Source organism: Morus notabilis, unplaced genomic scaffold, assembly GCF_000414095.1.
Source record: "Morus notabilis unplaced genomic scaffold, ASM41409v2 Scaffold744, whole genome shotgun sequence".
NCBI classification, from domain to species: domain Eukaryota; kingdom Viridiplantae; phylum Streptophyta; class Magnoliopsida; order Rosales; family Moraceae; genus Morus; species Morus notabilis.
The window spans coordinates 266,260-293,429 of record NW_010367602.1 but is presented as its reverse complement, the minus strand read 5'-3'; the positions used below and the strand labels follow the sequence as shown (position 1 = coordinate 293,429).

Here is a 27,170-nt window from a genome sequence, read left to right as displayed (position 1 = left end):
GCAATTCAACATGGAACTCCCTGTGGATGAGTTTCGATTCATGTATAGGCTATGCCACGTCGCCAAGTGTGAGGGGTGGTATTTTTTGAGTGGTCACGGGAGGTCCCAGCCAAGATTTGGGAAGCTTATACTGGGCACTCCCTCGTCGTCACATGGGTGTAAGCCCATGTTCTTCATGATTCGGGGGCCTTTCAACTTTCATCCCATCGACCGCCTGCCCCGTCGAAGGTAGGTGCAGGCGGCGTTTGGGAACATGGGTAAGTCTTTTGGCTTTCTTTTATCTGACTTTGATTTCTCCCGTCCTTCTACTGACATTCCATTCGTGTTATAGTTAGTCAGGACCGGCCGAAGTTCTCGGGGAACAGCTTGGCAAGGATTGAGAAGGCTTTTTCTTTCTCGTCAGAGGTTCGTCATATCGAAACGCTTCTGACCAGGAAAAACCTTCGCGAGGCCGGTTTAATCCTTGATCTCCCAGACCCCGCTGATTTAGACGCCATCCGTCAATACTTTCACCTAAACAACGAAGGTATTCTTTGCTTTCGACGCCCTTCTTGATTGTGACTTGGGTTCTTCCAACGCTGTCTGTATCTTAACCTCGTCATTTCCTGTAGAAATGGCGTCTTTGAAGATCCAACTTCCTGGCAGCCAGCAGTCTGGGCTGAGCCAGCAGCCGCCGTCAGACCAACAGCCCCCGCCGAGCCATCCGCCCCCGTCAAATGGAAAAGAGAAAGCTTCTTCTTCCCGCGTCCCAAAGAGCAGGAAGACCAAGGGTCCTTCGGGGTCGGAGGCGGAGGTGGAACTTGTGCGGAAAAAGAGTCGCAGGGAAAAAACGCCGATGACAGAAACGTGGACGTCGACGGTCCCCATTCCCGACATCAACATTCCGCTGGCGCCGAGAGAGCGCGTGCTTATTCCAGGGGCTAAAATTATGGACCCCAAGTTCCAAGTCTCGGATATATCTGATGTCGAGATTGGGGCGATGCTGAAACTTCCCCCTCGCTTCTCCCTCGTCTTTCAGGCTCTTTATGAGTCATTCCTTGAGCCACATTGGGTTGCTGCCGCCCACTCTTCTTTGGTCGACTATCAGCGAAAACAGATTTCTTTCCAGATCCATGTAAGACTCCCCCTTTTTTTTTTAGCTCGTCGTTCTGCATTTCTGCTTTTCTGACCTTCAACTTTTCAGAGCCTGGTTCTTTCCATTCTCAACCTCCTTGACCTCGTCAAGGTCGAGGAGCATAAAAATGAGATGGACAAACTGGAGGCCAGGCTTCAGTCCCTTGTTTCCGACGCCAAAAAGAAACTAGATGATGTTGTTGAGAAGAGGGACTTGGCCTTGGCCAAGCTGGCGAGTCTGGAAGATGAACTACAAAAGTTGAAAAACAAGGTCGCGAGTCTCAAGAGCGAGCGGACCTGTCTGACAAAAAGTTGTCTAAAGCAGCTGGGGAAGCGGAGAAGCGTTTTGTTGAAGGGAAAACTGAGGGGAAGAAGGAAGCTGAGGCAGAAGCTGCATTTGCTTTCGACGCCAAGCGCGCCGAGATTATTGAGGAGTTCAAGGCTTCTCAGGAGCTCACTGACATCCGTACCAGGGATTTTCAATCTGCGGGTCAACAAATTGTCGACCTGATCAAGAAGGAGCGTCCTGAGTGGGATTTGAGCTTCCTTTACAACTCTCCTCATCCTGTTGGCGACGACAACGTTTCCCCGCCTGTTGACGGTGAAATTTCACCAACAAAAAACCGACCGGATTACCTCTTGATTTCCCTTCGGATTACTGGCCACGAGTGTATAGTTTAACGTATGTGGTTTTGTAGAACATGTGTGTGTTTGTAAGTTAACTAAATCATACACAGGCAAAAATGACACAAGGAGTTTTTATAATGGTTCACTCTATAAAATGAGAGCTACATCCACTGTAGTTTTGTATATCTTTGTTGGAAGATCACAACTTACAATCATAATGCTTATTAAAAATGCATTTGGTAGTTTTATCAAGATATTATTTTCAGTATAAAAAAATTCATTAATGTCTCTCTCTATACTCGAGAGAGGAGAAAACGGAACTAAACTAAAAAATCGTTTTTATTTCCGTTTTTTGTCTTTAATTGTATCAAACATCATTTCTCTTTCATTTTCATTTTTTCTTTCTTAAAAAACGTAAAAAACAAAAACAACTCCAAATACAGCCTTTATTTTAAGACAATTATGTAGTAAAGGTATTGGAAAAAAAACCATCAATGGTTAGATCTGAGTCATCTGACATTAAAAAAGACAAACATATTTTAAAAAATATAACATTTTAACTGATGCCCGTTGATTTTTTTTTTCCCTCCTTATCCAACCAAATAATTTTCCTTTTATTTTAATAGGCTGGAGTATATTGCTCCACCCCCTAATAGTGGAATGGAGGGGGATGTATTGTCCCATCATTATCTCAAAACACATTAAATTTTATAAGAAAATACATTATCCATAGCTATATTTTTGGTAACAAGCGAATGTTATTTTCGGTTGCAACTTACAATTCAGTCGCCTAGCACCCATTACCAACACAACGTTATGTTTATTCGTCACAATCGCAGATTAAAATTGATAGGATTATTCGACATTTGCAATATGTTTCAAATAGCTACTTCTTTATATGGTCAGTAATCAGTAATGTTTTGGAGTTCATGATTGAATGTTAAGTACTTTCGCATTTGAGGATTCCATATAAAAGATTTTTTTGACAAACATTTATTCGTTGATAAATAATAGCTTAGTGAGTACAATCCATGTCACTTGAATTGAAAAGGGTATTACACATATTTATACTTTTGAATTTTTGGAACAAGAAAAAGCTAGATTGAATTTTACATGAGATGTCAAGGTGCTATGTGCATGTATGTTAGTTTTGATTCCTAATAACACAAGATGAAGACTTCAGGTGTGTGTGTTCACGTTTACTTAGGCCTCGTTCGTTTCGTTGGTACGAATTACAACTCAAATTTTTATAACAATATTTTTTTAAAAAAATATTTAAATTAAATTTTTTCTGTTATAGTATTTTTTCGCATGAATTCATTTTTTAACTGAAGTTTTTAAATCAAATGAGCAAAATTACTTAGGCCTAAAGTTTTGATTGTTATGAGAAAATTTGAGGCTTTAAGATTTATAGGGAAGTAAAGGTGATATCTCTTCGTAGGAAGATATGGATCATCCAATTGAGTGTGTTCAACAACTTGCACTTACAGTTCTTTCTCATAAAAAACCTATAAAGATTGGAGGTGGGTTGGATAGAATTCATAAATAGAACCACTAGCGACATCACATCATATAACCTTTAGGTTTTCAACAAATAGGTTTTGAAACTATAAATACATGACACATGGGTATTAATTAACAAGAGAAAAAAAAAAAAACAACACATACCCATAAGAACACATGCATATTCTACTCTTTTCTCCAACCAAGTGGTTGTGCCTGTGTAAATGTATATTCCTAATCGAAGCTTTGAGGTAGTTTTTTTTTTTTTTTTTTTTTCAACATATATATACAGTTAAAGGGTCTCTTTTTTGCTGAAATATATGTCTACTAATAATCAGTAAGAAGTGGAGGGAGACCATTTACAGGGACATAAAATATGATGTGTTTCGGTGCGGGTGTGATTATTAATGGCAAAAGCTTTTAGCACGAGAACTGTTGCTGCAATTATAACTATTATTCTTTTGGCATACATATGGTAGGTATTGTTCTTAGTTAGATGACGCTTGGCATCCTTTAAGAGGTCACCCAAAACAGCAAGTTATGTAACCTTCTTACAGGGCATAGTTGCCACAGCCCTTTTCTGGTCCCAATTTTGTTGGGTTAGTTAATACTATAAATAGTTATTAGGCCTATTTAGGAGAGCTTTTTAAAAGTTTTTTTTTACTTCCTAGGTACAAAAGTTAATTTTAAAGGTGTTTAGATGATCTCTTAAAAGTGTTTTGATTTTTTAAAAGAATTTTCAATTAAAGTTAAAAATTGTGGCTTCATCAAAGTCAGAAATTGTGATTTCTAAAAGAAATATTTCTAAATAGACTTTAAAACTTGTACCAGAGTTTAATTAAGACATTATAAACTTAATTCTAATATTTTTTTTACTTATTAGAAAATTTAAAAATTATTTTAACTTATTAAACTTTTTATTCTAAACACTTACTGAAAAGTCACATCTTTTACCGGCTAAAAGCAAAAGCTCACTTAATATGCGAGCTTTTTGTACGTGGATGGATAATTGGATATAGATGGAGTTTGGTTATTGTTATGAAGCAGACTTGGTCTATACTTTCAGTTACTCTGTGGTGGTTAGAAATTTTGACGAAGTTAAATAGGTAGCTCTTGAAAGTTCTCACACAGTAGTTATAGCTAACTGATCTCTTGATTTTCTTTGATGTAATCGACAGAAGTACCTAGAAAAGCTAGTTCATGCATAACTTTTTATGTGGTTACAGCATATGGTTAGGTGACCTATATTAGGAATTTTTATAATTTTTTTCTATCAGCCTACCAAAATTACAGGCCATGAACGGAATAATCTTATTTATATAATGTTTTCTCCAAACAAAATGGGAATTTTCCATGTTCCAAACAGAAGGAAAAAAAAAAATCAGAACCAATAGCATTTTTCCCCCCTTCAAAAAATAGTATTTTTTTTTGGACCGCAAGTTGCATATGCTATCAATGTATAATGTGCATAGTCAAAGAGGATTGAGACCCAGCTTGAGCGCAATTGAAGCTGAAAAAACCACGTCTATCCGTCATTCACGGGGTATAATGCATGGTTGATCCTATTGCTGGTTTCCTTTGGATGTCACAGTTGTAGAAGTCCCATTCAAAAAAAAGAAAAGAAAAGAAAAGTTGTAGAAGTCTAGAAAAGAATTGCTCCCACACGTCTTCTTTGTGGCGCCAATTGTGGCTCACCAACTAGTAGCTCTTGTTTGGTGGATCAATCACTTTTTGAAATTGCACACTATTTCTCCATTTTGGAGGGAGATCTTCCTTTCCCTCATAAATTGTTGCTTATTAGTTATTTTATCATTATTTTGAAGCCTCACTCTTTTCTTTCTTTCCTATATTTTTGAACAAAAATATCAACAATTTAAATTGGAATTATCACTTGTTAATTTCATTCTCTTAAAAAAAAAAAGAAGAAAAAACACTATATATGGTGCGGCACTAGTTTTTTTGACAAGGAGATTTCATTAGACTTTGAATTCATTCATCCTTTGTTATTGGCCATAAATAATTCCCATTCTTCTGTCTAATTTTCATGCTTTCTGGCCAAGTGATCATAATGGATCTTAATTGATAATTAACTACATTACACCATCCATTTTAGAGATTCTAAAGTATCGATAACATGTAAGATGAGGACTGTGCCAAAAATGATTTAAAAGTTACGAACTGATCTATATGTTTCACAAAAATTGTTTCTGTCTCGTTAATCTATTCGCAGAACGTGAAAAAGTAAAAGCAATTAATTTGCCAAATGGTTCGTACTAATACAGATCATCAAAAACATTATAAATTAAAGTAAAATTCAAGCAACAAAAAAAAAAAAAAAAAAAAAAAAAAAAAAAAAAAAAAAAAAAAACAGTCAAATGCTATTATGGGATTTATTTGGAGACCTTTTCTTTTTGTGAAAGTAGGATCAAGACTACTTTATTGAACAGTCTTCGAAAATTAAACAAAAGGAAAACACAAAATTTACTAGCATACAAACAAGAACCCAACTCCTTAATTTGATGTCTATATATTCTTAAAATTTCCTTTTTCCAACTTGAACCACAATATAATTAACATAAATATCAAACACGCGAAGGTAATGATCATAAACCGATAATTAAGAAAAACGACATATCATGATCTGTTCACTTTATAAGTTGGATAAACATAAACCACGACTGGGCCTATAGCCGCTGATCAGGGCACAAACTCGCCGTCGTCCTCGTGGAACTCCTCGTTCTGGTACCCTTCAAAGGAGTTCGTGTTGTAGTTGTTGTTGTTGTTGTTGTTGTTATTGTTGTTGTTGTTGTCGTAGTTGTTGTTGTTGTAGTAGTGATTAGTCTCGTATGCGTTCTCATTCTTGCTTCCATAGAATTTGTAGTTGTTGTTGTTGTTGTCGTCGTTCCTGTAGGAGTTGGGATCGTAGTTCTTCTCGTCGTACGAGTTTGCGTTGTAGTTATTCCTCTCGCTGTTGATGTCGTAGTGGTACTTCCCACCGGCCATGTACCGAGTGTCGCTCATGCCCTGCCTCTCAACGTTGTTGTTGTTGTTGTTGTTGTTGTTGTTGTTGTTGTTGTTGTTGTTGTGGTTCTCTCTCACGGCATTATTCTGCTTGTAGTAGTTCTCATTGTTGTTGTGGTTGTTGTAGAGCTGAGCGTTGTTGAACTTATTGTTGGCGGGCTCTTGCTCTGGCTCCTCCCCGTAGTGAGGCCCGACCGGGGTGGTGTAGGGCTCGTAGGTTGTCGGGGTGGTGCCGCGGTAGGATTCCTCTTCGTACGTGCTCGTTGGGGTGGTGTACGGCTCGTATGTTTTGGTGTTGGTGTTGGTGGTGGTGGTGGTTGTGTAGTGTTGCGCTCCGTTGGTGTTGGTCTCCGACGGAGGCAACTGCCCGTACTCGTGCCCGTACAGCCCGTACCCGTTGTTTTGGGTGTCCGGGATGAAACCCGGCTCTTGTTCTTCCTTCTTGTTGTTGTTCTTGGGATCAACGACGGTGGTAGTGGTCGTGGGGGTCTCTTTCTCGTTGTTGTTGAGGGCAGGGACCTTGTTGAACGCCTGATTGACTCGGGCTTGAGAGTTGTGAGATAGGAGGAATAGTGCTAGGAAGAGGAGAGAGAGAGTTTTTGTTGCGAGAGCCATATTAGTGGGAAATGAATTGAAATGATAATATTGTGTGTGGAGAGAGAGAGAGAGAGAGAGAGAGAGAGAGAGAGAAGAAAGTGTAGTGAGCTAGCTAGTGTTGGGTTTAGTGATGGATGGGTTTTGATATATGTTTATATAGAGCAACTTTTTCTCTCTCCAATACCCATTTTTTCCACTCATTAGGTGCGAATAGGACGGGGAGATTGTGGTCCCTAGTCCTAGTAGGAGGAAACTTCAACACAGAGCACTTTTCTTTCTGTTCACTTTTTTTTTTTTTTTTTTTTTTTTTTTTTTTTTTTTTTTTTTTTTTTTTTTTGTGCGGGGAAGATGGGGGATGATTGTCAACTTGTGGAAAACAACATAATTGTCTGCTAATATTTCTAATCAAAAGCCTGTTGTATATGACTTAAGCTTTGATTTTGATTAAGTTATATCGGATGAAGCTATTGTTATATGCATTCTTTATATACTATAATTCAGATAATAAACCTTGTCTTTTCGTTGCTTCCAAGCAAAAAACTAATTAATAATATAGACCAAAGTCATGATTTAGTCAGAGAGAAAATATTGTGCAGAGATTTAACACATGAGTTTGCCCCTTACAAGAGTCAAAATATTAGCCGTGAATGATGAGGGGTCATTGGAGAACCAAGTACCAATATGGAATTTAATGAATAGATTAGTTGAGTTGAGATGATTTTACTTTCCATAAAGTAGAGGGGGAAATATAAATGCTAATAATAACAAAAGGGTGATTTGGGAAATTTTGGAGGAAAAAGATAAGCATATGGGCATGGCCGAGCAATTATGCGTGGATTGTGGAGTGGGTGTGGGACACCCAAATTATGGCATGTAGTGCATACACCCATGTGCCCTCTACGCTTTGTCTATAACGGAAGGGATGCACCGAAACTTTTACCATAAAACATAACTAAAGTAGGACCAACATATGTAGGGAATTACTAATTAGCTCCCTAAACGCGTTGGGAGCCTACAAATATCACGTTAATTAAGTACGTAAGAGTTTTGCTAATGATAGTCGAGATCGAGTTAATCATATCAGCATATATAGATCTAAACCTAATGAACAATTATTATACGACAATTTGTGTCCTAGTACACTTAATTTGTATTTGTTAGAAGTAACATGGACATTATTGAGTTTAATTAGTTTCCACTTGAAGAAAGAGGAAAATTAAGGTGTTTCATATTTCTTGAAAATTAATAATTAGCGATCACAAGTGAGCGGTAATTATATTGTATTTCTTACCAACTTAACATTCATATATCATATAATTACTACGATCTTACTCTATTATTTTATGTGTTCCAGATTTTACAGCCTCATGAGTCTGATAATTAGTCGTATTCTCATTTATGTATAAAATTGAATATGTATAGAAAATTAGATAGAAATTCCAAACCGATTATTAATAGCCTACATAATGCTTCAACCATTTATTTGATGTTAGCTCATCTACTGCTTTCTATAATTAGTTTTTCATTAAGCCTTTGGCAGGAATATTTATGTTGTGCAATGACCAAAATCCTAATGAAAAAAAAAAAAAACCTAAAGAGATCGAGAGGAATATTAATGAACGTGTCCGTAGTTTTTGAGTACCTATCTTGAAGATCATCAGCCACATGTCTAGCTAGAGTCATAAGTGCACATTATAATGAACTATAAATAGCAGGCGCAAGGGCAAGTAATTGCAAGGGACTACTAGATAGGTAATCCATAATTCTCAATTAAAGTATTTTGTTAAAGTCATTGAAGAGTACAATTACTTAATATATTATAACAAATAAATACTTTGAACAACCTTTTTTTTACTACATTTATAAGGAAGGTGAAATAATATCCCATGTGACGTCCTTTGCAATAATGCAGTCAATATATATTTAAACTTTTCAAATAAATCTTCAATTGATTATTAACAATGCTAATATTATAATTTTAATTAGTATACAGGTTTATGTTATTCCAATTACCATTAACGTCAGATTGGCATAGGCAGGTAGAAGATTCCGCATTGATTACCTCCCCGCCATTAATTTAGTTCGGACTGGTAACATAATTACTGTCTCTGTTTTGTCTTTTAACTATTGTTACTCTCTAACAAAATGTTTGTCCTCTCACGAGCTTTTGGAGTGACTAGCAATCTATGTACATAGGTAATAAGGTCATTAGAAGGAATTCAATGTCGAGATATGGAGATGAGTACAAAAGATTTGGTAAATTTCACATTTTTTTTTGTCGTCTATGTATAGCGTGTCTTCATATATTATATAAACACTTAAATCCTTCACTAATAATAGTACCATGTCCGTAATGTAGAAATAGAAGGTGTAACATAATCTCTACTTCAACAACAAGAAATTTATCTACCACTTATTAGCGTTACATATTTCAAATTATTGTTACATAAAATAAAAAACATGTTACCTTTTTTACTTTTATATTTATACTTCTTTTATGAATGATTAAAGATAAATCTTTGTATGAACAGTCATGTCATTAGACAGATTTGGATGCGGAGATACGTATAAATGTGTGTTTAGAGCAAAATTATTTTAAAAAAGAAGTATATATATGTGTGTGTAAAATTTAATCCAGCTGTTTGGACATGGGAACAGAAGAAATTTTGTGAAGATTGTGTTTGTTGCTAGCTATAATAATGCAGCTTATTGGTAATCGTGATTAATCTAAGTTCATAATTTACGAATGGTTAAACAAGAGAAAAATGAGCTTCTTTAATGTTTTTCTCCAAAATTGGGCAACTGTTTAAAGGGAAAAGCGTGAGATGTTAAAGAAGAAGCTTCCCTGTCCTGTGTCCCGGGGGCCTACTTGTGAAGATTGTAGTGAATAATGAAAACTTTCTTTTTCTTTTTCCTTTTTCTTTTTTATGTTGCCCATTTTTATGAAGGGTGATTTTTCTAAAGCGAAAGCCTACTGCTGGAGCTGTCTGAACTCTAACAAAGCTCTAAGGAGAAAGAAAAAAGAAAAACGAAAAAAGAAAAAAAAAAGAAAAAAAAAGAAAAAAAAAGAAAAGAAATGGTATAAACTCTAAAGCAGTACACTAAACTTTTATTTGGCAAACCTTTTCTCTTTTGTTTGCATGTTTTTGGTTTTGTTTTTGCTTCAATTTTCTGCAATAAAGAAAAAAGGTTGCTAAGAAAAAAAGTTTTTTTTTTTTTTTTTTTTTTTTTTTTTTTTTTTTTTTAAGTTTCAATTCTAGTGGTTATTTTTCATTTAACTTCCACCTCCCCATAGGATAGTAGTGGTAATTATAAATAAATAAATAAATAAGGAAATAAATTGACTATTTTGTTGCTGAAAGATATTGTGGGGGTGACTTTGAACTTAGAAACAACAAAGATAGCCACACCCCTAACAAGAATAAAGAGAGATAATTTTTATCTAAATACAAAGAAAAAATGTTTTGGAATCGTGAGAACATCACTATTAAGATTATCTATAATCAAATCAAAATACTAATTGCGTATTTAACACTAAAAGACGTGATAATAATATATTTGATTTGTTATTTTCATTTGTGTTCTTATATATAATGTTATTTCAAATGCTACATCTATTTTTGCGATGATCATTAAGTTTGAAAATTATAAAAGTAAATTAAAGTAATTTGAAAATGTTAATGTTGAAAAAGTAAGCAAATGAACCTATAATAATCAAATGTTAAATTTATTATATGCTATACTTGATGACAAATAAGTATAACATATGATAAATTTGACACGAATAATAGTATTGCACTAAAACACTAAAGTTTAGTCATGACACATTAATTTATAGAGATTATATTTTGAGACCCGCCTTCTAATTATGTACGGTGCTTAACACTATCGATTTATCAGTTCCTCCTTATTCATTACAAAAGTCATCCACATACAATAACCAAGTTTTTTTTATCTTTTCTTCTTTTTTTTTTTTTTACGGAAGTTTTGAATATACATCAATTTTATTTAGTGTTAGTTAGGCATTAAATTAAGGCTGGGGATCAAGCTGCATCATTGGCATTGAAGTCTCCATCAAAATTCAAAGAGTTGGGTTTTGTTAGGAGGATTGATTGAAAAGTGGTGGGGGCGCGATTCTTTAAGGAATTGATATATGTTCATACAAAAGAGGTAATACAATTTTTTTCTGTTTGACCAACAAACATCTAGAACTTTACCTTTTTTAACTTTTCGTTATTATTCTCACTTTTGCTTTTCTTTTTCCTTGAAATAAGTGGATATATTGCGTGATTAGCGGAGGAATTGTTCTTTGCAAAGTGTGTATTTGGCTACCGGCTAAGTTCCTGCCACTTCCTATTCTGTGTTTTTCTCTTGGGGGCAGCTAGTTTTTTCTCAGGCAAAAAAAAAAAAAAAAAGACGCATTAAAAAACGGGGTATCCAAAGTCTGTTTTTTGACAATTTGGAGGAGATATTTGAGAACTGATTTTTCTTTTTCTATTTTTAATTTGTTTATAATTCCATACATGTTTGGGTCAGCAAATTGAGGAACGTAGGTGGTTGACTGCCTTTCTATGTGTACAGAGGGGAATCGCATCAGTTCTGCTTGGAGGTTAGAGCCACTACCCAGTACCCACGTAATTCTCTTCATAACCCTAAAATGTTCATCTCTTATGTACTAAAGAAAAACATATTATTGTCACCGGTGTTTTATATACTCTTTTTTTTTTTTTCAAATTTTTTTCTGAATTTATCTTCTTGCTAATGAATGCACACGCACGCGTGTACCAAATGCGTTGCATGAAAAAAAAAAAAAATTAAGGTTGTTTTCACTTTAATTTATAATTTTAATTTTATTATAATAAAAAACTTTTTATTTATAAAAAAATTAAATAATTTTAATTTTATTATAATAAAAAACTCTTTATTTATAAAAAATTTAAATTAAAAACTCGAATTTACCCCCAAATAACTCTTTTTCTTTGGTACGTAGAACTTCATTAACGAAACAGAACACAAAAACAGACAACATAAGTAACGACTATTTAGTAAAAAAGAATGGCGCCATTCCAAGTGGATTACATATAAGTCTCTATCTAATCCACAACATTCTCCTCCTTGATTGAATTATATATCGAATCTCTTTTGCCCAAAAGTGTAAGTTCGAGTATTTTCACTTGTGCATTAAAAGTTGGGTTTATTAGTAATATACACATGCTTAATGGATAACCGATCCCAATTTCATCCCAAGAGAAATGCATTAACGCTTCTTTCTAGATCGAGCAAGTATTTTTATTCAGACCCCATCTGGGCAAATGTCTATAAAACCGTAAAATACAGCTTCAAAATTATATTTCAGCAGAGAGAAATTAATCGGAACAAAGTTTAAGATGTCAAGAAGGACTAAACTCTCTCAGAAGCCATCTGAAGGAAAAGGGTCCCAAAGCAGAAGAGAAAACAACAAGAGATTAGGAACCAAAAAAGGAATCAAAGGATTAACATCGCTCTTAAGGCGTTTCCTTCTGAGCCTCTTCCTGAAATACAGTCTCCTCTGTTCATCACCCCACTGAGCTTCCTCCAATCCTTTTGCGAGAACCAACGGCGGGGGCTGAAGATAAGGGCATTTGGACCTCCAAGAGGTCTCGGGAGGACCAGAATTCGAGACCCTTTTAAGGAAAAGAGAGATTCCCCATCTCAAGTGAAGAGAAGGGAAAGTTTTTGAGGATTTGGTGCAGAGGACGGGAGGGTAGTCCCAGTTAAGGTAGCATGGGATTTGGGTGGAGATGAAGAATTGAGAATAGAGAGGAGGTCTTCTCGTGGGACTGGTTAGGATGTGGGTTAGGGCTTGATGTCTCTGTTCCCATGTTATCTCTTCTTCTTCTTCCATACTATTTCTGTTCACTCTCTCTCTCTCTCATCAAGGAGAGGATGAAGATGTGGAAGTTCCTTGGTCAGAAAGGGAAAAGTTGAGGTTGAGAAAAGTCAGAAATAACCCAATGACTGTGTGCACAAAATGTAATAATAATATAAGGACTTAAAAAGATACAGTAATAAAGAAATTATTTTAGATCATCTTTTTAATTTATTGTTGATGTTACGCTTTTTACTTTTAAATATTATAATGTAAAACGGTCGCCCAGGGAACCCGGACAAAATAAATAATAAAATTACTAGAAGCTATTTTTGAGAAATATAGTTTGATTTTGTAATTATATTTGTTATTGCCTGGGATGGGATCAGAGTGAGGTGGTTGAACTTAGATCAGAGTTTACGTCTAAGTAGTTTGGTAGATGATAGAACTTAGAAGGTAGTCCTACAAGATTTTCTTGCGACTATTTTAGATTTAAACGATGTTTGTTTTATGTATCCGTCTCTAATTCTGAATCATAATTCATGATTATCTACAGTGTTTTTCTCTCACAAAAAATTTAAATTTTAAAAATTAAAATCATAAATCGTGATTTTAAATCTATAAACCAAACGTATTACCTGCTCAATATTCGAACATTTCTCAACATGTGCGGGCACATTTGGTCAAGCAAGGAGGTATCTATGGTAACTACTGCCAGTTGCCTCTTCCTCCCATTTTCTGTCCGCCTCTTCCAAATTTTCGGTGAGAAATATTAAATTAATAAGTCCACGAAAAATGACATTCAAAAATAAAATATAATAATGTAATGAAAAATCTTCTACTCTTTTGTTTTATTCCCTACACTTAGGCGTTGGCTCTTGAGTCATACCAGGCTAACTGTGATTTTCCCTCCCGCCAAAGTATTACTAATAGCTGGAAGCTTTAGGTATGGACCATCACCCTTTTATGTTTCACCAACCCTAATAAATAAGCTCACAAATTATTGCTGTTGCCATTGGCATTAACCGAAACATTGAAAATCCAGCAAGTGATTGGTTTTGTTTAGTTAGGATCATTTGAACCCACTCCAAATCAGAATAAAGACCATCAAAGGCAGAAGCCGATGCCAATTAGGTAAAATGTCTACTATAACTTTTATGACCTTAAACATATTATCATTATTACTATTATTATTATTGTTATTATTATTTGGCGTCCAACAACAGCTGCACAAATTCGGAAAGTGGGTTAACTGCCACAATTGTTTCAAGCTCAAAAGTCAAAACATCAGGGAAAAAATTAGTGATATTCATGAATGCTACAATTTTTTAATCTGTTACACATGAAAATTTGATATTTGACTCAGAGTAGTAAAGCTTCTAGGATCGCATGTTGCGCATTTGCAGCAGAAATATACAATGTCAAAGTCCGAGTATAATTACTATCATAGTGGTCAAGGTCATTCTCAGCCAGTATAACTATCATCAACCGCAGAAGAATCTCTCTTTTCATACTTAAACAATCCAAACTAGCGTAATTGTGACGAGAGCAATATCCAAGCACTGATTACTGGGAAAGTAATTAAAGCAGAAGCCTGGAAATTTTCACATATGTGAGACTGGTGTGAACGAAAAAAGTGGTTGTATAGCAAAACGAAAAATTCGAAATGAAAGAGGCTCCGGCCTCGGGCAGCAAAATAACAATACATACCATGAAAAATACCAATTCCCAGTGGGCAAAAGGTGCAGTAAATTCGTTTTTCTCCATTTCTCGTTTGATGAAACGTTGTAACTGCAGTGAAAATTCGAGGTCTAGTATAAGCCAATTGAAAATATTATGACAGAAACATCAACCGTCAGAAAATCTTGAAACACTATGATAAAAGAAGTTGCTCGCTTTTCAAGCACGGAAAGAAAATTAAAAAAAAAAAAAAAGGAAAAAACAATGAGGAGGACAATGACAACAATATTCATGGTGAAAAGGTTACAAAGTCAACTCGAGGAATGGCTTCAGAATCCTCGCAACATCATTGGAGGAACATTTTCCTTTCAAGGACAGCCATGGCATATTAAAGAACCGGAGATTTTGATTTTAATACTGACCTCATGATGATATTCTGTAGCCACTGCAAAGACTCTTTTAAGCTGAAGTGTAAAGGAGTCCAGTACGCCAAGCACCTTTTGAGGATGATCACCAAATAGTCTGTCGATGAGCTACAAACCAGATACAATAATGAGATTAAAACCTAAGGGAAATTGACACAATGAGGATAATACAAGTCACAGCTGCTAAGAATGCTTGATGTGAGCTTTTCACAAATTTCCGCAGTTACTTACTAAAACATTGACAAAACAATAGCTTTGAAATTTCACTTTTACCTTCAAAAACGAGCATCTCGAATACATTATTTTCCTTCGTGCTCTAAAAGCCCTCATCTTTTAATTCCAACATGCACAAATGTTAGTGAGATATCAGATTACAAAAAATCAAGTTTTGGCATTTCTGGAAAACTTATCATATCATATAGTAAAGCAATTTTAGTGAGATGTATCGATACTTGTGTAATATGAAGAGCCTGCTCAAGCCGTTGAATTTGAATCCAATGTTCGGTGACAATGTCAGCCATCTGAAATCAAAACTAACAATTCAACATGTTGAACAAATGGCCAGCTCTAAACTACAACAAGTGAACAAGATGTGAACTTGTCCTAGAAAAATCCTGTTTGGCATTGCTTCCTGAAAGCGGCCTTTGGCTTGTTGGATCCAAAAACTGCTTTTGGGAGTGCTTGGCAACCTTTTAGAAGCATTTCAAGTCAAAGCCACAAAATATGACTTTTCAAGAAAGTTCGATCCAAAAAGACGTTGAACTTATACCAGATCTTTAAACTTCCTTTTAATATTTTCATTGCTCATTAAAAAAAATTTACATATCATATTTATCCCATTAAGATCATTTAAGACTCTGGTTCCAAACACTTACAGAAAAAACAGTTTTTGCTTCTTCTTTTTTACCGAGTGAAATGTAAGGAAAAAAGAATGCCAAACGAACCCATATACATGCTTATACAGAAATTGGGCAAAATAATATAAAATATTAAAATTAACCAAACACCTTCTCAGCTTGAGAGGCAACCGTTTCCAATTTGTCCTCAGCATCCTGTGCTTTAGACTTTAGAACATGAATATCAAAGTTGTTCTTCCTTGCAGCAGCCCAGAGGAGTCGTACCTGAGAGTCTACTTCTCAAATGAATCCAAGTTCATTTGAATTGAAAAACCAAACCCAAAATGGAAGCCAAAATGCAACAAAACAACAAAACTGAAATGAAACAAACCTCTTCTTCCAATGCATTAAGCCTTTCATTAGCACCAGATGAATCTCTCTGCAATTCAGACTTCAATCACGGTTCACTTTTGAGTAAGTATGTATACGTGTGTGTATATATACACAAATACAATATTATATATATATATATGTATGTATGTATATAATGGAGAGCAAACCTTTAGACTCAAAACAGAAGATTGCAAAAGATGGATCTCATTCGACATCTGCTGAATCAGCTTCTCTTGCTCTTCGATCTGAAGCTCTTTCTCATTCAGATTTCGGATTGTTTCATCAAATTTCAACTCTGCAAAATTTTTCTTCCAATTAATTTCTAATAAGATTACAATACAAGCAAAGTTTCTCTTTTTTATGTAATAGAACAAGAATTAAAGTCGCAGAAAATGAAAATAATTCTTACAATAGTATAATATCAGCTGAAGAAAAAAGAAAGGAAATCAATTTCAGAGCTAGGTTATGGAAGCAACACCTAAATGAGCGATCTTGAGCTTGAGTTCCTGTAATTTTCGGAAGCAATCGTTCTCAGAAGTTACGGAAGCTTGGGAGAGAGAGAAGAGGAGAGACGAAGAAAAGGCGGGAAACAGAAAGAATAGGAGAAATTGAGAAATCGCCATTTTTTTTTGCTGAGAGCTGTTTCCAGAAAGTAAGTCTGCGAGTGCTTCTCGGCTCTTGCCAATCTCTGATTCTGCACCGACGGAGATTGGTTTTCTCTCCGGTGATTTCTTCAGATTAAACGACGACGTTTTTCTCCGGCTATTCAGCTAGTGTTGACTCTCTTCCACTTCTCAAGAGCCGGAACTCCATAAGCGAAATGAAACGACAGAAAAATATATGTCGTTTGATTCGTTAAGTTATTGAGAACAACCTCCCACTCACCCATTTAGCATAATCTTTATTTCAATAAAATAAAAACCATAAAAAAGCTAACATTATTTTATTTTTTGATTGTTTTTAAATTTATTCACTAATAACTTAAAAATTATTTTTTCATACCTTATAGATTATATTTTGTATCTTGCAAGTTATTTTTTATAGTTTGTAAAATATTTACTCTCAACAATTTTTTTCTTTTCTTTTTTTTTTATATAAATTCTCTCCTTTTCTATGTGCACACCAAACAACTTTCTTTCAACGTCCGTTCCCAGCTCATCAAAAAGCTCTTAATAAGCTAAGTTTGGAAACGTGCCTTAAAGCTAGGTTTTTTGACGTAGGATGTTGCACTTACCAGTTGAAGTTTTGAAATACTCAAAACTTCCAATCGTGATATCTTCGTCTACTGACCTTAGGCATGTTTATTTTTTCAAAAAAAAAAAAAGCTTTTTCTTTTCAGGTGGAAAAGGGCATGTCGTTTAAGGAAGGATATTCACAATAAACAACCTAATTTATCATCGTTTATATAAATTGTATTTCTATAATTTCGTTCTCAACGAAATATTAAGGAAAAGAGAAAAGTACCCTTAGACTTAGAATCTAGATTTCTATCATTTCTCTTGATTTAAATTTTTTTAATTAGATAATTATATTAGTTAAAATGGTAGTGTAATTAGGGACGTTCAGGATACGGTGTATGCTTGTTTAGCCAAGAAAATTAGTGGCCGCTTTTCCTCACTTGTTGATGAAGGCTTAGCGTTGCACGAGGGATTAGATCTTGATCGTCTAGTTGGTTTAAGGTCCCGTTTATTTCACTAATTCGAATTTAGAATTCGAGTTTTGTTACAGTAAAAAGCTCTCAGAAACAGTCACATCTAACTTTTTTACTACAGTAAAAAATTTTCACATAAAGTCACATCTCAACTCAAATTAAAAACTCGAATCAACGAACTAAACAGACCCTAAATATTTCTTGTGCTGAGTCGGATGCTTTGGATCCACTCTGTCAATAGCAAAGACTCCAATTCTTATGCTGATGATTGTTTTGTTATTAAGGATATACAGATATCCTTGTCTGCTAATGGTGGTCTATGCCATCATGTTCCTCTTTCAAGTAACATGGTGGCCCACCTGTTGGCAAACTCTGTTTTTAAAAGTTCTTTTTAGTACGGAGTATTGAAACTGTCCTGTTATTTGTAACCGTCTCCGTTTTAACCGATTTGGCTAGTTCATCCCATTTGCGGTTTTATATATGTATATAAAAAAATAGTATTAATCGAGAGATAAAAATCAAAACCATGCACTATTAAAAATAAGTTTAATAATCCTCTTGAAAATATATGGTCTTGTTTATTGTACCGATTCAAGTTTTCAATTTTAAGTTTCTACAGTAAAAAACTCTCAGAAAATGTCACATCTAACTTTTTCTGTTACAGTAAAAAGTTCTCTGAAAATGTCATATCTCAGCTCGAATTGAAAAATGAACGAGACCAATATATATAAAAGGACAAATACTTTGGTTCGTCAGTCACATTAATCTGCACGCGTGTCCCATCTTTGTATAAATATCCTTTTATATCACCAAAATTTTGGCATTTTTAGTATCCACCATGCGCATATTAGGTTTATACGTATTTAAAAATAAAAACTAATAACGTATATATATGGACATAAACATCTATATATACAACAAAAAAAAAAAAGGAGAATTATCTATCATTTCAAGATTTCAGCAGTACATCTGAAATTACAAGGACAGTCGTGTACAGGTCCTAAACTAGGGCAGCCTGATGATAGTTCCACCATTAACACTACATAACTATGATAAAAGGCCCTGTGAATTTTCTCTTTGCCAGAAGTACTGATACATCCGAACTAGTTATGTTAATTAGGAAAGGATGGTTTAAACTTATTGATTGTTCACTAGTTATGTTTAATTAGGAAAGGATGGTTTAAACTTATTGATTGTTCCATCTAAGGGGTAAGCTTGTTTTCAGAAAGGGCACCGGCACGGCTCAATTCCCCAACTCTTCTCTGCATACTCTTCGATTGTTCTGTCACTGCTAAATCTCCCAGAACCAGCAGTGCTAAGAATGCTCATCCGAGTCCATTTCTCTTTATCAACAAAGGCTTTATCCGCAGCAGCCTGTGGTCATAGTCAAATGTCAAAGTCTGGACACCATAATTAAGTAGTGCTAGGGATCCCACCGACTTTTTGATACAAACTCAGGTTATGTTGAATTGTTATCTTTCACTAATAGATACATTCTTTTAATATTGGTTGACATAAAAAATTTTAAACACCTACTAATAAAAAATGACCGCTCACATGTCTCATCATTTAGTATCAAAAAGTTAGTAGTCCTAACATTATTATTGTTAATACTATTTTCTTGAGATTCCAATGGGAACGACCCAAAGAAACATGAGTTACCTGCGCCTTTAGATAGCTTTCAAAATCGGATCCGAGGAGATAGAAGTCATTACCACCCTCCACAGAATCACATAGTGACTTGAAATAGTCTTGAAAGCCAAAGTAACCATCCCGAACCATTCTACACAAAACATGCAAGAATTCGTCTGATGAAACGGCCAGCTTATGTAATTCGTATGCTTCATAGAGCACAGGAATGCTGGTAGATAAATTGGGATACCATTATACTTTTATACCTTCTACAACTTCAAAAGAATTGTTTTTCGATAAGCATATGCAAATTTAAGAAAGTCAAACTAGGTTTCAACTTTGAAGGCTAGTTTTCTTCTGTGATATGATTTCCGCATGACTAGTTTGACTAAACGAGCCTTTTACAAATAACTGATCGGATGTTTATGATTAGATTTTATCTTGCCAATGAACTGATGAAGTGAAAAAAAAAAAAAAAAAAAAAAAGGGAACAGTTACTACCTCACTACACGTGCAAATTGCAGATTCACTTTAACGTCAGAAAATTTCTCACGTAATGCTGGAACTTCATTCACCTTTGCGCCAAACAAAAACTGGAGAGAAGGAAAAAGAAATAAAAATAGAAAATCTCATAAGGAATTCATGTTGCATCACTGAGTTAACAAACGCATGCACAGAAACGTTTATGAAATATATTTCATAAAAAAATGCTCAACATCTGAATAAGTTAAGCTAAATCCAACTATCTTGATATTTCAGCTTACATTCTGCTCAGCCTATGTCACCTTAGTTTTGATGATCAACAGAAATCCGGGTTTGTAAATACTAATGTAGTATTTTACCATATTTTCTGCCCCAATTTCTTCAATGATTTCTACTGTTGAACCATCAGCTGTAGCTAAGAGTAGACATCCATTCATAGCAAATTTCATGCTACCAGTTCCCGAGGCCTCATGCCCTGCAGTGCTGCATGGAAAGTGTCACATTTTATGCAATTCACATAGATTCTAAGAGGGAAAAAAATTGTTCTAAATGATATGTACAAATGAAAACAAAAGCTCCGGAAACGTCAACAGGTTGCAAAACCACAAACCTTATGTGCTGAGAAAGGTCAGCCCCTGGTATTACCAATTCAGCAACAGAAACATTGTAATCGGGAATAAACACCTGAAATAATAATTAAAAAAAATAACCAAGCAACATAAAATACAAGAAAGGACGGTATAGGGGCATGACTCTTCGGTTAAGTTACGCTCAGCAGAAAGAGAAAAGAGAACAAAAAAAAGAGAGACTAAACAATTTCCATGCATTTGTTTTATAGGTTTGCACAGGAGTTCAAACCTTTTTACTACAATGTTTTCTCTCACAAAAATTAAATTTTATTCAAACTTTTCTATTTAAACCTATAAACCAAACAGGCCTTTTGTTTCTCAATACCAGCTTTAGAAGATCTCCAATATCACTGTCGTCGTTAATTTTTTCTGCAACAGCATGACAAAGTTTAATAATCTTCTTTGCAATCTCATATCCGGGAGCGGCTTTCCCTCCAAGTATGCAGACTCGAGGCACAACCTTCCTCCTGTCACTCTCCTTCATATTCTGAAATGAGGCAAACAAATGATTAGGTAATTAGTGAAAATAGTTTATAAAATTGAAAAAATAAAAACAAAAAGTTCGCATGGTATAAGGATCCAGTTGAATGCATGTCTAAAGGAATCAATTACATTAATCATAATTCAACTTCTATGCAAAATAAGATGCAAAGCTGGAATGAGCCAATGGTTCCATGATGGACTTAAAAACTAAACTTTTCCTGACAGCTAGCGGCAAGTAAAAAAGTATAATGGTTCGCAGAAGAACCAATGGTTCCATGATGTACTTAAAAAGTATATTTTCCTGAAGGAAAGTTGAAAATTGCAGGAAATAAATATTCACGGTGAAAACTTAAGACAACAACAGTAGCTAATAACTTTAACTGTACAAAGTATTGCACCAAAATAAATTGCATCACCTTGATACAGTCATATCGATGGATGATGGTGAGTATATTAAGTAACTGTCTTTTGTACTCGTGTATTCGCTTTATCTGTACATCAAACATTGCATCTAGGCTGACCTGCAATGAAAATGATATGCTGCCATGGTAAAATCTTTAAGAAGCTTCTGACAATAGCTGAAGAAAATAGATGCTGAAATTTTTCAGACCTTTAAGCCACTCATTGCTTCAATGTATTCTGCAAGCCTCATTTTATTAACCTTCCTAACCTACAATGTGAAATAGCCGGAACATGTTAGAGCATTGCTTTTGGAGCATACGCAGAGAGTTTGACTAGAAAGTACCATCTGCCATTCTTGTTGTAGATTAGTATCTGCTGCATGCTCTCGAAGACCAGTCAGAAGGTCAGAATTGCGGATCCAAGCTTCAGTTCCAAGCCATTTTGAGATAAGGGCACAAAGACTGGGATTGCTTACCACAATCCATCTTCGCTGAGAAACAACAATTTAGCAGATTATAACAAGCACGTGTTTATATACTAAAAACTCAAAATACATAAGAAACCGGAATATTTTGATTTTCTATTATGCTCCATCAAGGAAACGTTATGTACCAATATGCAAAAAAGAACATATGGAAGATATAAAGGACCTCTTCTACCTGCGATACACCATTCGTCTTATACTGAAATTTCTGAGGCCACAGCTCATAGAAGTCCTTTTAGAATACAGAGGTGTCAGATGACTTTGTTGAAGGTTCTATAGGAAATTTAATAATTTAGGAGAGAATAAATGAAAATCATGAGTCATTACATGTTACCTTGAACACTTTCGTCTTTAATAACTCAAAATGTACACTTGAAACACCATTGATGGTATGGGAACAAACAATGGAGAGGTTTGCCGACCGAATACTCTGTCAAATCAGATGTAATCCATAACATCTTCTAACTTTTCACAACAAGAAAAAAGAATGCTTAAATAAGGCGTAAAATGTTTGCCAAATCAGGGTGGCTGTGTAGATATAGATCATTCATAAGTTGATAATAGATTAGTTGGTAGACCTACAGAAAAAAGAAATAATAATAATAATTTTTATTGGTACTTGATTGCAACAAATGAACAAATTACTAAAATATAAAAAGTATTGATCTCCCTGTAAATGTTAATTAACGTACACATGGACATCTATAATCGAAATTCTTAAATATATTATACTATCACACCTCTATGAAATGTTCATAATTTGATAAACTACACGTCTACACCATGAGTTGATTCCAATTCATAAGATCATACTGTTTCTAGAGTACCTTCACAGCACCTTCCTCAACAATTGACATCCGGGACAGTCGATCGTAATCCAAACCTATCTTCTTCTTCAATTCGTCCACAAAGTTGAAGTTAATGTCATATATAATCTGAAACAGATCAGTTTTAAGAAGTCTATTTAGAAGTAATTTTTGACAAAATAATCAATTCTATTATTAAACGTTTTTAAGTATTATTAGACATTTGCAACCCCTCCGCTCAACTTTCTGAAAACCCAAGGAATAAAAATAATTCTTCCCAGAAAAGGGATCAAAATCTATATTATGAGATAATGAATGCATAAAATGAAAGAAAAGCAGTCGAGTTATATGTATCTGAAAAGAGAGCCCCAGTTCGAACTTGTAAATGGCGTGGTAGTAGACTGCCAAGTAAATCGACAGGGATTTTCTCCAGCCCCTCAGCTACTACTGTGTGTGTTGTAAATGAGAAGATCTTGCATACAATGTCCCATGCTCTGTCCCAATCAATGTTCTCTTCGTCAACAAGAACTCTCATGACTTCAGCTATTGCAAGTGATGGATGAGTATCATTCAACTGTAAAGCAACCTGAATAAGATAAAGGAACATAAGCTAATCAGCAGAACAAACAGGGTAAGTTACAGATTGCCCAAGTAATAGAATAAAATTATACGTAAAAGAAATGTTGCTATAATGATGTAGCCTCCTGACTGCCTGATTACAAATATTAATAGCCAGAAATATTTGTCAATCAACCACAATCAAGGAAAGAAATTTTTGCGGCTGGTATATTCAACTTTGCAGCATGATGGCACGAAATGATAAAGTAAAAGAAAAATAAATCTAAGAAGATAAATACTAGCAGAATTAGAACCTTCTCTGGAAACACATCAAAGTTATCATGAGAATCTTTGAATCTTCGAATTATGTCCTGTATGGACGCCGAGACAAAGAAATATTGTTGTTTCAATCGAAGTTCTTTCCCCTACAAAACAGAAATTCAAAGATGGAACATTTTCAAAATTCAAAATAGGCAAACAATGCGTAAGCAAATAATATGAGAAACCATCTCTTCCCAAAAATAAATAAGCAAATAACAACATAGAAAAGTAAACCTGATAAGAACGATCGTCGGGATACAAAACACTACTTATTGTTTCTGCTTTCTGCCTATTGACCACAGCATTGATGTAATCTCCAGTATTAAAAGACTCCTGCATTTGAGATCGTAGCATAGAATGATCAATCCCACAAAAACTTTTGAAGGCAAATATAGATCCTTTTATATCATCTTAAAAATAAAAGACAAAATACTAACAGCAATTCTAATCTTGGTGCTAAATATAGATTTCTGTAATAACAAAAGCTATTATTTTCCCTTGAATAGTAAATATAGATCAATGAAGGAAACAAAATAGGGCCTTTATCTGGATCATCCTACACAAGAGAAGAAGCTCTATACTTCGTTTACCATATCATGATGATCACTTGGTTTAGCAGCCCATAATCGTAGAGTAATGGTATTCCTTGTTCCATAACCAGGTATAGGATTGTCATAAGCTACAGCTTCAACCTAAGAGAACCACACAAACCACTGAGCTCATATCCATGGATTCACTTGAGTATGCAGCTTAAATATGTGAGAGTTTATTAACTTGCCATCTCTCCAGGAACCCAAACTTTACGTGTTCCCTCATTCAAAAATTCCTCTTCAACAGCTCCATAGAACTTATCCACGCAGATAAAGAAAAATTAGCAACAGAAGTTCAAAGTTGTAAAACAATGTTAAATAGAGGATAGTACTTGCAAACCTTCACTGGATAAGTTACATGAATTCGCTCTATCTCCCAAGGATTTCCAAAGTTTAACCAGTGGTCAGGTTGTTCATGTTGGAACCCGTCCAATATTATCTGACGAAATAAACCATACTGGTACCTAAGTCCATAACTGTAGACAGACAAGATGCAATCTCACCAGATTCGATAAAGAACCTCATTGTGAAAACAATTCGTGAATACAAATAAACAAAAATGTAGTAAATCTATTTTAATTAATCAATTCAGATTTTCAAAGTCATCGGGCTTGCAAGCAACTAGAAATGAAGTTTGACACATCAAAGTTAATATTTATTACATAAGTGGTCCCTTAAATTATCTGGAAAGTGTGTCTATCCATATTTCAGAACATGTTTAAAGAAAATAATAATAATAAAGGAAAAGGAAAAGAAAAAAGTTGTCGCTTGGAATCCAAAAGCAGAGAAGACCCCCTCTTGGAAGAAGAAAGTCACGAGCAAGGTAAAAGGATGAGTATAATGAGACAAGGCTAATAAATTTTGTCCCCTAGTAGATAAAAGCCCCCGATAAAATGATAATCAGTTGAAATATGAAATCTTAAAACTTTATTACACAATAGTCATACCCCCACGCAGGATAATCCATAGTTGCGAGAGAATCAATTTGGCATGCTGAAAGACGAGCAAGGCCACCATTGCCAAGGGCAGCATCTCCTTCCTTGTAACATTGCAAAGAACAGCCCATTCATTGGAGAACAAAATCATCATTGAGCATAAAATTTTAAAACGAGAACAGACAGAAGAGAATAAAGTGTATCTCTTACTCATAAACGAAGTGCACTATTATGAAATTTCCCATTAAATCAGTGTGGGTGTGATAAATTTTTTATTACTTAGCATGATGGTCATGTTGAATCCTAAATACATCCCTAAGGTTCCATTTTTAGTAGAGAAGTTATGGCATGCTGATGTCCAACAACATATCTTTTATATAAAACCGATGACTCAGAGATACCTAAAGTACATCCCTGATTGTATTCAATAGATTTAATTGCCTTTATTTTTCATAGTAAAGAGTGAAAGAATCAAAGACATCAATCTGTTTTCAAAAACCTGCTCTGCCAGAACTTCAAATTCAAAGCCAAGCTGGCTTAAAGCCTCTGCACATTCATCCCGGATACCAAGGTTGATGACACTATTTGATAAGGACCGACCTGAAATTTTAAATAGTACATAGTGTTTTAGCAGAAAGACAATTATAAGCTAAGGTGAAAAGCTTGAACAAAAGTTTAACGAACAAGAAGAAGAACAAAACATCTAACATTTAGATAATTAGAATCAACGCAATTGCGTCTGTTAAAAAGGAAGATTGCATAAGACAGACAGGCTGACAACGAGGACCAAATCATACCCAGTTGCTGATAGTACCCTAATCAAGTGATTTGAATTTTCTAGTAGGTAAAAGAACCTCACATGTATGTTTTCTGTTGGGGGGACTACAATCACACAAACGAAAGGTTTCAAACAATTTAGAAAAAAGGTATGACTCAACTGAAAGAAAGTGAATACATTCCAGCCTTGAGAACATTAACAGCTCTCTAACCATTGTCACCATAATGAGGAACTAGAAAGTAATAGGTATGTCAATCCCACGAAACAAATAACAAATTCGTAGAAAAGAACACATAAAATACCCATAAGATACTCGAGTGAGAGGAAGTATATGCGCTTAGGATCTTTCCTCTTGAAGTGAAGTTGAGTATCATGCCAACGTTCAATTAACCTATCTCTCACACAATGTGACAAACCCTGCGATCCGAGAAGAGATTCTTGTCAAGCACTTCAAACTAACTCAACCGCGTCAAGGTTAAAATCTTCCCATAAATATCATTATGAAGACCTGATATGCATAAAAGTTTGCTAAGCAATTTATACATCCATTCAAATCCAAACTCATTACCCCAAATCCACAGATTCAAAAATCAAAATGTGATATTGTTCATTCCTGCAATACCCTACGAAGATGTAAAAATACGTAAGAATTAACCAAACTTTGATCATCATTAAGAAACAATGAAGTTTTTCCCGCCAAAAATCAACAGCTAACGAATCGCCCAAAATGAGAAGCTTAATTTAATTTAATTTTTTCTGGTTTTCCTCACTGGTCAATTAAGAAGATGAATTACAATAAATTCATATAATTCACAAAGAATCAATATTAAAAAAAAAGTTAAAAAAAAAGGTGAAGAAGCATCACCTGATAAGCTTCAAAATCGTCGAAATTAAAGCGTGATCTCGCGACGGTATATTCGACGTGATTGAGAATATCCTTCTGAAGGCTAATCGGATCATTCTTCAGAAACCTATCCATCATCTCAAACATCCTCTCCGCCTTGGCTCTCCGCTCCTCCGACCCCGTTCCCAACCCTAACCTCCTCACCACCACGCCTCTCGTCGCCGGGCCCACCGAGACATCACCGTCGCCGTCGATCGCCTCAATCAGAGCACTCCTGATCCTCTCCAAGCTCTCCGCGTCGTCGATCTTTTTTCCGCGCGAATCGGTGACGAAGAACTTCTTGACGAAGAAGTCTCCCTCGAATTCCACGCTAGCCCTGTCGATTCGCAGCCCGAGGACGCCGAAGACCCTGGCGACAACCTGGAGGAGACCGATCCGGGTGCGGGCACGGATCACGAAGAGAGTGGACTCGTCGGAATCAGAATTCTCAACGGCAACCGCCGGGGCGGGTTCGACGGCGGGGGGGCCGGC

The 27,170-nt window shown here is 35.2% G+C and overlaps 4 protein-coding genes across 4 annotated transcripts in view; all 4 read right to left on the bottom strand.

Moving 5' to 3' along the window:
* Positions 1-5,737: 5,737 nt before the first annotated feature.
* On the bottom strand, positions 5,738-6,990 carry LOC21398178 (protein E6). Its single transcript, XM_010112879.2, has one exon. It carries the CDS (start codon positions 6,877-6,879, stop codon positions 5,941-5,943), a length of 939 nt encoding a protein of 312 aa, XP_010111181.1. The 5' UTR covers positions 6,880-6,990; the 3' UTR covers positions 5,738-5,940.
* Positions 6,991-12,129: 5,139 nt separating this feature from the next.
* On the bottom strand, positions 12,130-13,421 carry LOC21398177. The gene is made up of 2 exons (XM_010112878.2): positions 13,348-13,421; positions 12,130-12,804 (listed from the first exon to the last, which is right to left on the bottom strand). Exon 2 carries the CDS (start codon positions 12,743-12,745, stop codon positions 12,272-12,274), a length of 474 nt encoding a protein of 157 aa, XP_010111180.1. The 5' UTR covers positions 12,746-12,804; positions 13,348-13,421; the 3' UTR covers positions 12,130-12,271.
* Positions 13,422-13,959: 538 nt separating this feature from the next.
* Positions 13,960-16,822, bottom strand: LOC21398176. The gene is made up of 9 exons (XM_024175303.1): positions 16,522-16,822; positions 16,211-16,338; positions 16,042-16,089; positions 15,822-15,935; positions 15,267-15,335; positions 15,088-15,144; positions 14,812-14,922; positions 14,420-14,500; positions 13,960-14,303 (listed from the first exon to the last, which is right to left on the bottom strand). Exons 1-9 carry the CDS (start codon positions 16,664-16,666, stop codon positions 14,238-14,240), a joined length of 819 nt encoding a protein of 272 aa, XP_024031071.1. The 5' UTR covers positions 16,667-16,822; the 3' UTR covers positions 13,960-14,237.
* Positions 16,823-18,614: 1,792 nt separating this feature from the next.
* The window catches only part of LOC21398175 (glycogen phosphorylase 1), a 9,291-nt gene continuing 735 nt past the window's right edge, over positions 18,615-27,170 (bottom strand). The window contains exons 2-23 of the mRNA XM_024175302.1: positions 26,661-27,160; positions 26,098-26,212; positions 25,517-25,617; positions 25,030-25,121; positions 24,423-24,558; positions 24,271-24,339; positions 24,083-24,184; positions 23,727-23,825; positions 23,486-23,596; positions 22,993-23,199; positions 22,635-22,742; positions 22,142-22,237; positions 21,983-22,039; positions 21,667-21,813; positions 21,532-21,591; positions 21,338-21,442; positions 20,764-20,925; positions 20,420-20,493; positions 20,169-20,292; positions 19,828-19,919; positions 19,357-19,477; positions 18,615-19,068 (exon numbers count right to left, since the gene is read on the bottom strand). Coding sequence (XP_024031070.1) covers positions 18,916-19,068; positions 19,357-19,477; positions 19,828-19,919; positions 20,169-20,292; positions 20,420-20,493; positions 20,764-20,925; positions 21,338-21,442; positions 21,532-21,591; positions 21,667-21,813; positions 21,983-22,039; positions 22,142-22,237; positions 22,635-22,742; positions 22,993-23,199; positions 23,486-23,596; positions 23,727-23,825; positions 24,083-24,184; positions 24,271-24,339; positions 24,423-24,558; positions 25,030-25,121; positions 25,517-25,617; positions 26,098-26,212; positions 26,661-27,160 — 2,831 coding nt within the window. The 3' untranslated portion in view covers positions 18,615-18,915. The remainder of the gene's footprint in view (positions 19,069-19,356; positions 19,478-19,827; positions 19,920-20,168; positions 20,293-20,419; positions 20,494-20,763; positions 20,926-21,337; positions 21,443-21,531; positions 21,592-21,666; positions 21,814-21,982; positions 22,040-22,141; positions 22,238-22,634; positions 22,743-22,992; positions 23,200-23,485; positions 23,597-23,726; positions 23,826-24,082; positions 24,185-24,270; positions 24,340-24,422; positions 24,559-25,029; positions 25,122-25,516; positions 25,618-26,097; positions 26,213-26,660; positions 27,161-27,170) is intronic.

Bases quoted from the DNA above. Each gene is read 5' to 3' on its own strand.
- LOC21398178 (XM_010112879.2), bottom strand. From the start codon at position 6,879: ATGGCTCTCGCAACAAAAACTCTCTCTCTCCTCTTCCTAGCACTATTC.
- LOC21398177 (XM_010112878.2), bottom strand. From the start codon at position 12,745: ATGGAAGAAGAAGAAGAGATAACATGGGAACAGAGACATCAAGCCCTA.
- LOC21398176 (XM_024175303.1), bottom strand. From the start codon at position 16,666: ATGGCGATTTCTCAATTTCTCCTATTCTTTCTGTTTCCCGCCTTTTCT. The intron at 16,090-16,210 runs GTTTGCTCTCCA...TCTGAATTGCAG, and splicing joins CTTCTGTTTTGAGTCTAAAG to AGAGATTCATCTGGTGCTAA. The intron at 15,145-15,266 runs GTATCGATACAT...TGGAATTAAAAG, and splicing joins AGGCTCTTCATATTACACAA to ATGAGGGCTTTTAGAGCACG.